The following is a 14491-nucleotide window of genomic DNA, read 5'->3' as shown; positions in this document are numbered from 1 at the left end:
TAGAATCCTCACATTAACCCTATTAAATCAGTGCCATTTCCCCTACTTCTTGGGCAGGTGAAGAGACTGAGGTTCATAGGGGCTAAACAGCTTATCAAAGTCACTCTGCTTCCTTGACCTTGCTGTTTCATTAACCCATAGGAATTGAGGAAGACCAGATAGAAGATGGCTCTCCTAAGTTGTCCTGGCTAGAAATAACAAGGCCTAGTTGAAGGATAAGTGAATAAAGAGCAAGAACTGCATTCTCTCCCCACTCTTCTACAGATTTTTCTGCCAGCAACGAAGCAAGCCCTCCTGGCTTTCATGATGCCTCTCCCCACCCCTTGTGGACTATGACTATATAAAAGTTACCTGACTGGACATTCTTTTTCTACCATTGCACCTCCTTTTTCCCTCCTTGAAATCAGAAAAAGCTGCCCTCTCTGGCACCTCATACTTCACAGTTAGTTAACCCAGAAACATGTCTCATATATAACCCCTCTAATTTTCTTTTATTCTCTCCTACTTTTGTCCAATTCCTGTACTTGAGAAAACACACTTTCTCATTCTCTTTTTCTGTCACTCTCACCAAAACCTTCAGAAATGTATTGAACACATACTTTTGCCAGGCACTGATCTAAGACCTTGGGAAAAAAAAAAAATATATATATATATATATATATACTGGATAAAACATCAAAGATAAAAATTTCTTTTGACACAACATTGTAAAATAACTCTAACTCAATAAAAAAAAGTTTAAAAAGAAAAAAACTTTCTGCCTACAAGGAGCTTATATTCTAATGACAATCAGAGTTTTCTGCATCTGACTTCTACTGTGCTTACTCCTTACTATGCTTCTTCCTCCATTAACTCCAACCCTTACCCCTAAAGAGATTTTATAGAAGCCTTAGGACTCTGCAGAGAATAGTTTAAAATATTTTAATTCTATATGGAGAAGTTAAGGCTTAGAAAGAAAAAGGCCTTGACAAAGGTTTATAGGATATAATTCCTGGGCTTCTAACTCCCAGGTCAGTGCTCTCTACTATACTTGCTGACTCTCCATGTCTGGTTGACCCAGATCTAAAACTGATAACAATGTGCCTCGTATAACCTCTGACACATAGTAATTAATGCAGTAAATATTTGGTGAATGATAAATGTACATGTGAGCATTTCTACTCATATACTTGGATCAAAGAAAAGAAAATTCGTGTATTTTGAGATAAAATTGGAGATGAGGTGTCAAAATTCTCCAGACTCTTTGATAGTGGCCCAGAAATTTTCCTCATAATCCCAATAAAAGATTCACTGTGTGTTATTGCCTATCTAATTACCTAATTACGACTGGTTTCCTCAATTCCTAATATTCAGTAAATAAAGGAATTGTTTTTAGATTTATCTTTTACTTTTTTGTGTGGCTGTATTAAAATTTTGTATCTTTGCTGATTATTCATTTGTTTCATTTTGATTGCATTAGGTCTTAAATTTTGAAGTGACCTGTAAAATGAACACTTTATGAGTAAATGTATTTGAAATCCAAAACAATTAACTGATTTATAGACTATCTTTTGAAATGCAACCAGGTCATAAATGAGGAAACTTATTGTAAGATTTGGTGACACTTAGTGTGATCTGCAATCTAAGCAATTAAGTCAAAAGCAAGCTGTGGATTCATTTTCCTTGACCTGTGTTTTCATCTCTAGTGAGATTAGACTATAGATAAACCAAAGGAAATCTGGTTGAAGAGGTGCTAGTAGGTACTACTGATATAAATTATTGTGATGATATAGGGAAACTGAATGAAGACACCAAGTATTTCCTTTCATAGGAGGGAAAGGTATCTAATGAAAAAAATGGAAAATTGCTTATATTAACCCCATTTGGTGTGTATGTTTAAGAGAAATAAAATGCTTCTTTAGAGAGATTTGGTGCGGATGTGTAAAAAAGTTCAGTTGAGTAAATATCTAAGGAGCTTGGAACTCCTTAGAATGAGAACTAGGCCAGTAATGGAAGGATTTTGGAAACTACATAGCTATGATGATATTCTTCTGAAGGTAATTTGGGTTAGAAAGTTTGAAAGAAATAGATTCATGTGCAAACAGGATCTGAGGTGAGGGGGCAGCTAATATTGTTGGGGACAAATCAGGGCTATCTTGATGAGTAGAATATATAAATTAGAATGTTGTCCAAATACTGACTTCTCAGTATCTAGTAAGTCCTGAAAAATAATGTTCATAGAACACAAACAGAAGTAGCCAAGGGTAAATGGCATACTGTATGCATATATTAGGTTAGATCTTATTTTAAAATTGTCTTTCCCTTGTTTCTTTTCCAGATATGGATCAACTCATAAACAACTTGGAGATCCACCTTAATTCAGAAGGTAGCTCAATGCATGTATTCAAACAGGTCAGTTATCAGGAAAATAAGATAATAATACTGAGTGTTGAGTACCTGGTAATTGTTGCAGAGCTGAAGCTCATTTTTCTTTCTAACAACATGTTGAGGGCTGAGAAGGGGTGAAAGAAGGGATATTTCCCTGAAATACTTGGATGCTTGGGTTTCTGGTTCAAATAGGGAGTAAATCTGGCCCAAAAGAATCATCCCCTCTGGGATCAAGGCTAGAGGGACAAGATTAGACACTTAGTAGACAACAGCAATAATTTTTCTAGCACTATTGCATATTTCAGGCACCCCAAAGACCAAATGCATTGTTTTATTTAATCTTCACATTAACTCTGTTGAAGTGTGTTAATCAGGGTTCTCCAGATAAACAGAGCAAACAGAATGTATATGTCTCAATATCTTTCTATCTGTATATCTATAGATATAAATAAAATATGTATTTATACCTATCTATATCTATCTATATAACTATAAATTATATATCCTATATTTAAAGATATATATCTTTACATATAAAAGAAAAATATATCTATCCAAATATATCTATCTATATCTATCTACCTATCTACCTATTATCTATCTAGAGAGAGAGAGAGATTTTAAGGATTTGGCTCACATGATTATGGAATCCTGGTGAATGCAAAATCTGATGGGGTAGGCTGGCAAGCTGGAGAGCCATGGAAGAGTTGCAGTTCTAGTCCAAAGACAGTCTGCTGAAAGAATTCATTCTCCTTGGAGGAGGTCAGTCTTTGTTTATTAAAGCCTTCAAGTGATTGGATGAGGCCAAGCCACATTATGGAGGGTAATTTGCTTTATTCAAAGTTTGATGATCTAAATGTTAAACTCACCCAAAAAATCTTCACAGAAACATTCAGAATAATGTTTGCCCAAATATCTCGGCAGCTGACCTAGCCAAGTGAACACATAAAATTAACCATCAAAGATAGACATTTTAATGTTCCTATTTTACAGATAAGAAAGTTGTAACCTTGGGCACTCCCAGAACAAGAATTCAAAACAGATTATCTGGTTTTTACAGCTAAGCACTCCATGTTAGATATGGAAATCCCATTTTGAGTTGAGTTTTAAAGTCATTGCATAAGTGAAACCCAAATATAATCAAAATCATCTTTGAAAATCCTTAAATTGCCCATGAAATTCAGTATACAGCTTTGTGTATCTAATACTGATCTGTGACTTTACATAAGCAACCAGATAAAGTATCTGCCTGATGTTTAGGAGTCATATTTTAGAAAAAAATGTTTTTAATCATTAAATGCTTTGTGTTTGGTGTACAACTGAATTTATTTAAGTTATGTGTGCATATAGATGAGAAGCCTTTGTACTGTTTTAATGACATTAAACTCAATTTAATATCTCTTTTACCTTACTTTTAGCTGTTGCCATTTAGGGACTATTAGCACATCAAAAGTTGGTAATTGTTGCAAAACATCTGCTGGTTGCTGGTACTTTGTCATAGTAGATACTAAGAGGAAGCTGAATATAAGGGTTAGATTAAAATGTATTGGACTTGTAATAAAAAGTATTCAATGAAATTTTGTCAGGCATACAAAGGTACCTAATTTTGAAATCTCAATATACTTAAGTACAATTCAAAAAATGTTTTTCCATGCATTAAGTATACTAAGGTTCTAGAATTTGAAGTCACCTTGAAATTGGTGCAATGTATAGACAATTCTGGATAGTAGATGATCTAAGCACTTTTTTTGTTTGTTTCTTGCCACTTCCAAGATATCTTGTTTTTAATGAAGCTAGGGTGCTTGTGGTACGTTGCCATGGAACACTAACCACGTCCTGGGCCCTGAATTTGTGTTCTATAACAATACAATGCTGACAACTATCCTAGTGGGCAGAAGCCTCTTAGTTTGGTCCATTGTATGATTTATTTATGTTGTGATGTAGTATTACTGAGTCCAAGCTCATACTGCTCAACGTATGACAGGCCAATCAATTGAGAGACAAGGTGTTGGGGCAAGGGATAGCAACTTTGTTTGAAAAGTCAGCAGACCAAGAAGATGGTGAACTAGTGTCCCAAAGAACCATCTTGCCCAGGTTTGAATGCTAGTTTCTTTTATAGAGCAAAGAGGGGGAAGTAAGGAGGAAAAGTAAAAAAAAAAAAAAAAAAAAAGTGGTAAATTGTTGCAAATAATTCCTGGTTTCAGCCAGAGTCTGGAGGGGATGTGTTAATTTCTTTCCTGCAGCCATTCACAGGTGGGCCTGGTCAGGATGTTTCCCGTGAACTAAACAAAGGTATTTTGGCTTAAGCTCAGGCATGGGAGGCAGGGTTCCCAGACATGGGCCATTATGTATACTTTAAGCTATAGGTAACATCCTTTTAGTGATTAACTTGCAGCAAAAGCAGTAGAAGATAAAGATTAAAATAAAAGAAACAGATTCAACACAGAGTCAGATTTGTTCTTCCCTATTACAGTAGGATTGGTGGGTGGCTGTCTAGCTGAGTACACACATGCTGCTCTCCCTTCTTTGAATTCCTACATCACCATACCATATAATGAATGAGCACTTGGTTGTCACTTGCCCTTTGTAGTTTCTGATTATCTCCTAGAAGTAGGATTTCTTGGACAAAATTTATGAGTAGCTCTAGGGTTCATATTCTATCACACATGTCATCCCTCCTCCAATTTAATATTGTTAACATTTTGGCACATATTCTCACATAGTTGCATATATTCTCTCTCTTTCGCTGCCTCTCTCTCTGTGATTCTCTCCCTATCTCTTCTCTTTCTCTCATTTCTTACCTTTGAAAGTAATTTACATCAAGAAACTTCACACCCAAATAATTCAGTATGCACCACTTACTAATAATGATATTCTCCTACATAACCACATCAACACTAATATACCCAAGAAAATTAACAATATTTCTATAATATTAACTAATTGGGTTATACATTTTCTCAAAGGTTCTCAGTGACACCTTTTCCTGTACCATTCTTTCTGCCAGGAATGTGCTTCAGTCAGCCTGTCTCATTTACCAAATCTTACACTTTCTGAAGTTTCAAATTCCAATTCCATCTCTTCCATAAAACTTTCATTGATAACCCCAACTCTCACTAATCTCCAGTGCCCTTGAGTTCCTGGAATGCTAAGTTATATGTATCAGTCACTCATATGGCTCTGTTTACTACTTGTTTTCTAACTGTCAACTGCTTCATGTAAATATCTCTTGTTTACACAGTGATAATCTTCCTCTCCCAAACTTCAGTTATTTATGTACCACCTTCACGTTTGCCATATCCTTATCATTAATATTATTTACTTAAAAATAAATCAGCTAAAAATAAATAAATATTATATTAGTTTTATACTAAACAGTCCAAAGAATTCTGGATTTGATGTGGGATATTAATTTCTTAGGGCTGCCACAACAATTTTTGCAAATTGGGTGTCTTAAAACAACAGCAATTTATTCTCTTACAATTCTAGAGGCCAGAAGTTCAAAATCAAGGTGTTGTTAGTACAATGATCCATCCCTAGGCTCTAAGGGAGAATCTGTTCCTTGCCTTTTCCACTTTCTGGTGGATGCAGGTATTTTTTGACTTGTGAGCTCAGCACTCCAATATCTGTGTGCATCTTCATATTGATTTCTTCTTTGTGTTTCTGTGTGTGTCTCCTCTGTGTGTCTTTTATAAGGACACTTGTTATTGAATTTAGGGCCCACCCAAATAATCCAGGAGAATCTCCTCAAGGTCCTTAATTATATTTACGAAGACCCTTTCCAAATAAAGTAATAATCATGGGTTCTAGGGATTAGGATATGGACATGGGGGGGGCACAATTCAGCCCACTACAATGTGTTATATATATCTAATTTTCTAATATATAAGAAATAAATATATAACTTTTTAAATAAAATAACTTATCTATGCACCATCCCCAAACAATCTTAGATGCTTTTAGATGTGTACTAATTAAATACTTAATGAATGAATATATGCAGACATATGCATATACACATATATATGTACATACCTACATATATACATTTCTGACCTCATTTTGCCTGGATGTGGCTGCTACAATGCTTGATACTTTCTCCTTAGGATTGCCTATTTCATTAATTTATACAAATTGATGAATTATTTTGTCTAATAGTGCTCCATTTCCTGCTGCTATTGAGGTGGTGGTGAAGTAAAATTTGAAATCCCTCTAGGTTTAGATTATGTCAAACTTTCTAATAATATCCACTCCACCCACCTGTCCTTTCTCTAATACCCAAACACCTGATGTCTTTATTGGAGATTTAGAGGTTTTTTTACTTAAACAATGAATGTGTGCATATATGTTTGTATGCGCATACATGAGAACCTGGACATGAAAATGATTAGTCTAAACCCAAAGCAAAGCTAGAAGGGACCCGTGTACAAAAACGGCTTTCCTCTTTCTATTTGGGAGGAGCCTGAGCTTTATCTTATTACCATGAGAATACTCCTTCCTCTCTTTTCCATCTTCTGTGCTGTCTGGAGTATTTTGTTCTTTCATTTTCTTTCTAGTCTTGCTCTAAATCATAGCTGTTTTAAACTGATTCTCCTGACCCTCCACCTTGCAGGGCCGTCTACCTTCATCAAATGCTCAAGAGCTTAAATATGTGAAATTGACCACCTTTTCTCTGAGTTTCTTTTTAGAATGGAGGGTCTTAGGTGCCTTTATCAATCCTCTTTGGTGATACATCAATAAATAACTCTTTTTGTCAACTCAAATCGACTTAAAATTGAATTAGGATCCTGGACATTTGAGGGGAAGGACTGTGAAAATTAAAACTTCTCTCCAAATTACCCCCAAGTTTCTGGACTTTTTACATACATAACCTTCTTCATATATTCAGAAATCTTAGAAAGCTGCAGGCTAAAGTTTTAAAATAGTGAATGGGGGAGGGATAAATTAGGAGTTTGGTATTAACAGATTCAAACTATTATATAAACATAGATAAACAGCAAGGTCCTACTATATAGTACAGGGAACTATGTTCAATGTCCTGTAATAAACCATAATGGAAAAGGATATGAAAAAGGATGTATGTATGTATGTGTGTGTGTGTGTGTGTATATATATATATATATATATATATATATATATATATATATATATATATATGAATCATTTTGCTGTAAACCAGGAACTAACACAAAATTGTAAATCAACCATACTCAGTAAAAATTTTAAAAATAAAATAGCGAATGGGTAAACTATTCTTTCTTTGAAAAATGTTAGTGACTGACTATAGAACACTTAAAACCTTAAGTCATCACACAATATTGAAGATGAAAATCGATGATTTAAAGAGAAAAATGTGATGACACAGCTTTTTTTTTAGTTCTGACTTTCACTCTCATAATTTATTTATTGAAATATTGAGTTACTGTCAATATTGTTTCAAGTGTAAGAAACTGAGTTAGCCAAAGAATATCTGTTCATGAAGGGTGGAGACATCTTTAAAAACCAGTGTTCCAGGGGCTCTTCCACTCACTTTAAGCAAACAGTATTTTTATAACAACTGGATCTGATGGGGTGTGATTGGATACAGAGTATTTGAGATTTTCCTACAATGTGTAAAAATATGGTAGAGACATTGTATTGTTATCCTTCTTGTCAAGTGCCCTGTTCTATGTAGCCAGCACTAATATATGACAGAAATAACAACAAATTAGAATAAGCAATTAAAGTGCCTGCCAGTGAGTTTAAGCGTGCCCCCAGCTCAGAGCCACTTTTAACTTCAGTCAAGTTAGAAGATTATGATATATTCTCCAGCGATTAAAGAAAATTGTCCATAAGGTATCAGATACAAACATCGTTAGCATTTAGATAAAAATATTAATTTCTCTCTGTATTCGAGTTTTCACATTTATTTGTGGAATGCTTAATTCTCCCAGTCAAACCATGTCAGGAGAGAGCAAACAAATGTAAGTAATAATTATAATAAAACCAAAAAACAATATTGAAGTGCATGTCCACGCGCGGCAGAGTTCCTGGGACCCTGAATTGCTCCAGTGCGCCCCTCCCCCATCCTCAGCAGTGTGGCCTTCCTGCAGGAAGACGCCCTGACGCCCAGCTCTTGTCTTCATTGTCCTGCTGTTTGGAGCTTGGTCAGAACGGGTGTTTAGCATCTGATGACCCTCTGTGAGTGCTTGGCTACCGTGCTGTGGGGCCCTCAGCCCACAGCGACACAGCTTTAAATTAATCCTCATATGAGCTTCCAAAGCTGTGTGTACTCAATGAAAAGTAGAATGGGGAGACATTTTGAGTCATCTTAGTGAGAATTCTAAAATATCTCCAAAACTCTAGGGCTGAAAACTCACTCACTCCTTACATTATATCTTCTCAGACTCTACAAAGAGAAAGTAAGGTAGATAGTGTGTGTTTGACCATAGGGATAGCTATAATAAAAATATGAAAGAATTCAGATTGTATACTGAAATTCTTATTAAAATTATTTTGACCATATTAAAAGAGAATTCTCAGTGCACACAAAAAGCATTTAGTATAGTAATATGTAGATATGGAATGCTTGTCCTATTATGTTTTCAGGCCACAAAGCAAGAAAACAGTAAGGTCAACCTTGAGAGCTGCTTTCAAGCATAGTCTGCTTTGTTGAGGAAGCGTACTTGCAGAATACAGCATTCATAAACCAGAAAATCCTTGCTATAGGCCGGATTCACTTAGACATAACAGATACACTTGAAACTGATATGTACAGAAGGAAATATGTGATGATATGATTTGAGGAAGTAAAACAATACAACCCAAACAACTGGACTTCCAACATTTCTTTTAAAGTCTTGTGATGATAGCAGAAAGAGAGTAATGATTGACGCCCTCTTGTGGACAGGGTTTTTGTTAAGAATTAGTAGACTACAAGGCGGACTTGGTCTACAGAAGGACAACTCATGGTGGCTTGCTGAAGCAGGGCCCTGCAACATCTTATCTCAACAAGGCAATAAGAATAGCCTATATGTTCTTCAAGTTTTATGCTTTCATCAGTCATTTTCCATTTTGGATTTCCCTGAATAATATGTTTGTCAATAAAATGAATAACTGTGGATTGAGTACTAGCTAAGCACAAGGCCTTGAAATCATAGCATTATTCTGGTCAATGATGAAGGTCTAGGAAACGGCCTCTATTTAGCAAAAGAGTAAGGTTGCCAAAGTAGTCTTCGTTTTATATTTACAATTCAGAACTTCAGCTTCCTTAGGTTTCTAGGGCCTAAAGCATAGAGTCCAGAAAGTTCCTAAAATTTTAACTAGAGCCTTTCTTAATGTATATTGGCTGACAGTGTATATTTCTATATCTGCACCCACAATCTATATTCTGATAGAAAATGATATTATACCTAACCTCTTCTTATGCTTTCTGTTATAACTCTAATTCTCAATGTTATTTATAGTCATGATAGAGAGACTATAGAAGAGATAATTCTTCCTACTCTTCCTTAAGGATTCCTGGGATTTTGCCTCCTTAATTTGGGAAGGGAGTCAGGTGAAGAGACAAGTAGCAAATATGGAGAAATAAGAGCTTAGGTTGATTTGGGGGATTCAGAGGACAAGGAATTTTTAAGTTCAGCAGAGCCATTCTTTACAACTTCTCCATATCTTCCCCCTCCCCACCAACAGGATTCTACTGCCCCCTCTACCTAGATGGAATGAATCCACCCATGAGGGATGGATTATTTTAGAGATATGTCAAAGACTGAGACAAATCACAGAAGATATGTCTTAGAGGAGCAGATTGAAGCAACATGTGGACCACAAACAAGCCTGAGTTGGGATGAGGGCTTATAAATCAAGAAACCAAAAACATCATAGCACAGCAGGAGAAAGCAGATGGCTGTCTGCCTAAATTCTGTAGGTAAAGCATGGGTACTTCTTGGTGTCTTTTCTCACTCTCAGCATGCTCTGAGAGTTTTTTAAAGAAGTCAGAGCAAGAGGACACTATATCTCCTTGCCCCTCATCGTTCTCTTGAGTTCAGGCTCGTATTATCTCTCATCTAAAATTTTAAAAATCATAACCATAATATTGTTACTGAGTCCAAACTCATTCTGCCCACCACACAACAGGCTAATAAATCAGAATATGAGGTGTTGGGGCAAGGAATAACAACTTTACTTGGAAAGCCAGCAGACCAAGAATATGGCAGACTAATGTCCTGGAGAACCATCTTACCCAAGTCAGAATTCAGGCTCCTTTTATACTAAAAGGGGAGGGGGTGTGGTTGGCTGTTGCAAACTTCTTGGTGTCGGAATCCTTTGTTCTTGCAGCTGTCCATGTAGGTCATATCATGATGTTTGTGTAAACCTTTAACAAGACAAATGGCATTCTCTGTTCTGCAACTTTTCATCTCTATATGAATGGGAAAGTGTTATGCCTTTAAAGGTCAGAGCCTTGAGAATGGGCTATACTGTATATTTCAGGCTGTAGGCAACATTCTTTTACAAAAGGTGCAGAACCAGTGTGACTAAGCACAGAAAATAGAGCACAGAGTTAGAGCTAAAGGAACAGATCTAATATGGAGTCACATTTGTTCTTGCCTATTACAATATCATTATCAACCCTTTAAAGTTAACACTACTTTTTTAACATCATCCAATAACCAGTCAATATTCAAATTTATCCAATAGTCTCATAAATGTCTCACCAAGCTTTTTTCTCTTACTTCCTTTTTGATCTCTTTGAATCCAGTCTTATTACTCCTTCTATCTTTCATTAAGCAAATAGTTAAATATCACAGAAATAGTTCTGTCCACTCCCCTTCTCAAAACAATTATCTTTTATAACCCAGCCTTTCCTTGAACTCTACCTTCCCTCATATTCCAGAGATAAAAGATAGTTGTACTTTTTTCAATGGGTGATTTCCTGAACATTTCTCATAATTCAAAACTCTCACAACTCAAATATAATCCTGATAGAGAATGGAATATTGTTTTGTTTACTAGCTAAGTAGTACCACCGTCTCCAAGGCCATCTTCAAGGTCCAAAGTGTTGCTTGGCAATGGCAATATACAGTCCACAATATCCTTGACTTTTTTTTTTAATTGAAGTTTAGTTGATTTACATTATATTAGTCTCAAATGTACAACATAGTGATTGTAAGTTATTGTAAGATAATGGCTATGATTCTCTGTGCTATACAAAATATCTTTGTTACTTATCTATTTTATACATAGTCACCTGTACCTCTTAATCCCCTACTCCAAATTTTCCCCTCCCCCTTTCCCTTTCCCCTTTGGTGGCTACTAGTTTGTTTTCTATATCTGTGAATCTGTTTCTGTTTAGCATATACATTTGTTTGTATTATTTTTTAGATTCCATGTGTAAGTGATATCATACAGTATCTATGTCTGACTTATTTCACTAAGCATAATATTCTCTAAGTCTCTAGGTCCATCCACATTGCTGTAAAAGGCAGAATTTCACTCTTTTTATGGCTGAGTAATATTCCATTATATATATGTAATATATAATACTATATATGCATACTACATAATATCTATATATATTATATATATACACCATATCTTCTTTATCTATTCATCTGTTGATGGACACTTGGTTTGCTTCCATATTTTGCCATTGTAAATAGTGCTATGAACATTGAGGTGTATATATCTTTTTGAATTAGTGTTTTGGGTTTTTTTTCTGGGTATATACTCAGGAGTGGAATTGCTTGATCAAAGGTAGTTCTATTTTTAGTTTTTCTGAGGAATCTTCATACTGTTTTCCATAGTGGCTGCACCAATTTACATTCCCACCAACAGTGTATGAGGGTTCCCTTTTCTCCACATCCCCTCCAACATTTGTTATTTGTAGACTTTTTGATGATAGCCATTCTGACAGGTGTGAGGTGATGTCTCATTGTTGTTGTGATTTGCATTTCTCTAATAATTAATGATGTTGAACATCTTTCCATGTACCTGTTAGCCATCTGCATGTCTTCTTTGGAAAAACGTCTGTTCAGGTCTTTTGCCCACTTTTTGATTGGGGATATCCTTCACCTTTGAATTCATGGAATTCTTAGAAAAATTGAAATTAGGCTGAGGTTTTAAGATATTTTATATATTACCTATAAAGTGATCATTGAATTAGTTATACAGTTAGATTTTGCATATAATATAACTGACTGTACTGCATCATTAGTTCCCAAACATATTGTCTGTTGTTATATCTCTGTAAAAAGAAATATCTTTCTTACTCCATCTACCTACAGAATTTCTCTTAGGCCTCTAAGACCCACATAAAATATCACTTCCTCCTTGAAGCCTTCCCTGATCCTGTCTAGACAAAATGAATCATTCCTTTTTCTTTTTCTAAAATACCTTGCTTATATGTCTGCTGCATCTTTTGTTATGGTATGACTTATAAGCTACTCATTATTCTATCATTATAATTAATATGTTGGTGTGTACTTTGTGGCTATACCTTATTCATGTGTGGCCTCACTGGGCTTAGCACAGCACTTATAGTGGATACTCAGAAAGTGTTGATACTAATTAATCTTGCAGAATTATTGTAATGATTAAATGAAGTAATTTGTATCATTGCCTGATACAGTGCCTGGTGCCGGTGCTCAATAAAGTTTGTGCTCCTTTTTCCTCTTTACTCTTCTTTTGCTTTTTTTTTTAAAACTGTGGTAACTCTTCTTTTGCTTTTTGCTCTTTTTACTCTTACCTCATTTTTCTCAACTCACTATATATTCTGTCCATGACAAGAGAACAGAGATTTCTTTCTTTCATTGCTCACATGTCTTCTTCAGGGTACAAATACTCACTGTTTTTTACCTCTTATTTGTTTATTTATTTTAGGTCACTGGCCCTGTTCAAATTAGAGATTCTCTTAAGACAGCAGACAGAAATAATATGACATCTCCACCACTCCTGGATGCCAGCCCCATGGAGAACCCAGCACTGTTAAATGACATCAAGATTGAGCCCCCAGAAGAACTTCTGGCTAATGATTTCAACTTGCCCCAGGTGGAACCAGTTGACCTCTCCCTTCACAAGCCCAAGGCTCCTCTCCAGCCTGCCAGTATGCTGCAAGCTCCAATACGTCCTCCCAAGCCACAGCCTGCTTCTCAGACCCTTGTAGCATCCACTTCAACATCTGACACAGGCACTTCAACAAATATCCCTACTGTTCTGACCCCAGGCTCTATCTTGACCTCCTCTCAGGGGACTGGTGGTCAGCAGATCTTACATGTGATTCACACCATCCCCTCAGTCAGTCTGCCAAATAAGATGGGTGGTCTGAAGGCCATCCCAGTGGTGGTGCAGTCACTGCCCATGGTGTATACTACTTTGCCTGCAGATGGGGGCCCTGCAGCCATTACAGTCCCACTCATTGGAGGAGATGGCAAAAATGCTGGATCAGGTGAGCATCAGTGTGCCCCTTTGCTGGACCTTACCTTCCTTCATTTATTCTCTTTTAGAATATCGTATCTCCTGTTTCTTTTCATTCTCTCCAATTATTCTCACATACAGCTTGAGCAATTGTTCATAAACACTTCTTTTATCATGTCTCCTCAATACTTACAAATGTACAATGACTCTTTTTTGTTTAGCCCATGTTTCTCAAACTGGAGTATGCATATCCTTGAGTGAAACACTATATATCTTCCCTGAAACCTCTATGTTATTTAATAATAAGTAATTTAAAACAGTTTATATTTTAAAAATATGATATGGTTAAAGAGAAAAATATAAAATTTGAATAATGTTTTAAGATAAAATAAAAACTTCAAAAATAGTTTTAAGCCTTCTAAGGCACCCACCCTGGGACTTCCCAGGAGGATGTGTTTAATCTTTTATGCCATTAGGAATGCTTTGGTAGAAAAGTTGAGAATGTTTCTAGCCCTATGCATATAGCCAGGCTTAGCCCCCCTGCATTGTCTTCCCTACAGGTAAAATAGTCTTCTTTGAAATGTTGCCATCTTTCCTATGTTCCTCCTCATTTGGCATCTATCATCCTCCATTTTACTTTTTTACTCATTTTACTTTTTTACTTGCAAGACTTAATTTCTCTTTGTGTATCTCGAGAGAGCACACAAATAGTACTTGTCACAAATAATTTGAT

The 14491-nt window shown here is 35.9% G+C and overlaps 1 protein-coding gene across 6 annotated transcripts in view; it reads left to right on the top strand.

The window, feature by feature from the left end:
- Positions 1-14491, top strand: part of KLF8 (KLF transcription factor 8) — a 242723-nt gene that overhangs the window by 196905 nt on the left and 31327 nt on the right. For 4 of the 6 annotated variants that reach the window (XR_012504514.1, XM_074358831.1, XM_074358830.1 and 1 more), the window contains 2 exons: positions 2318-2391; positions 13225-13789. Coding sequence is in view for 5 of the 6 variants with exons in the window: in XM_010958295.3 (XP_010956597.1) it covers positions 2318-2391; positions 13225-13789 (639 nt within the window). In the remaining variant the exon portion in view is untranslated. Of the gene's footprint in view, positions 1-2317; positions 2392-2985; positions 3130-13224; positions 13790-14491 lie in introns of those variants that run through there. The other 2 variants (XM_074358832.1, XM_045519067.2) reach the window with 2 other exon arrangements.

The sequence above is a fragment of the Camelus bactrianus genome, chromosome X (genome assembly GCF_048773025.1).
Source record: "Camelus bactrianus isolate YW-2024 breed Bactrian camel chromosome X, ASM4877302v1, whole genome shotgun sequence".
NCBI lineage: Eukaryota > Metazoa > Chordata > Mammalia > Artiodactyla > Camelidae > Camelus > Camelus bactrianus.
Note: the sequence above shows the minus strand (reverse complement) of the source record. Positions and strands in the feature narration are given on the sequence as shown.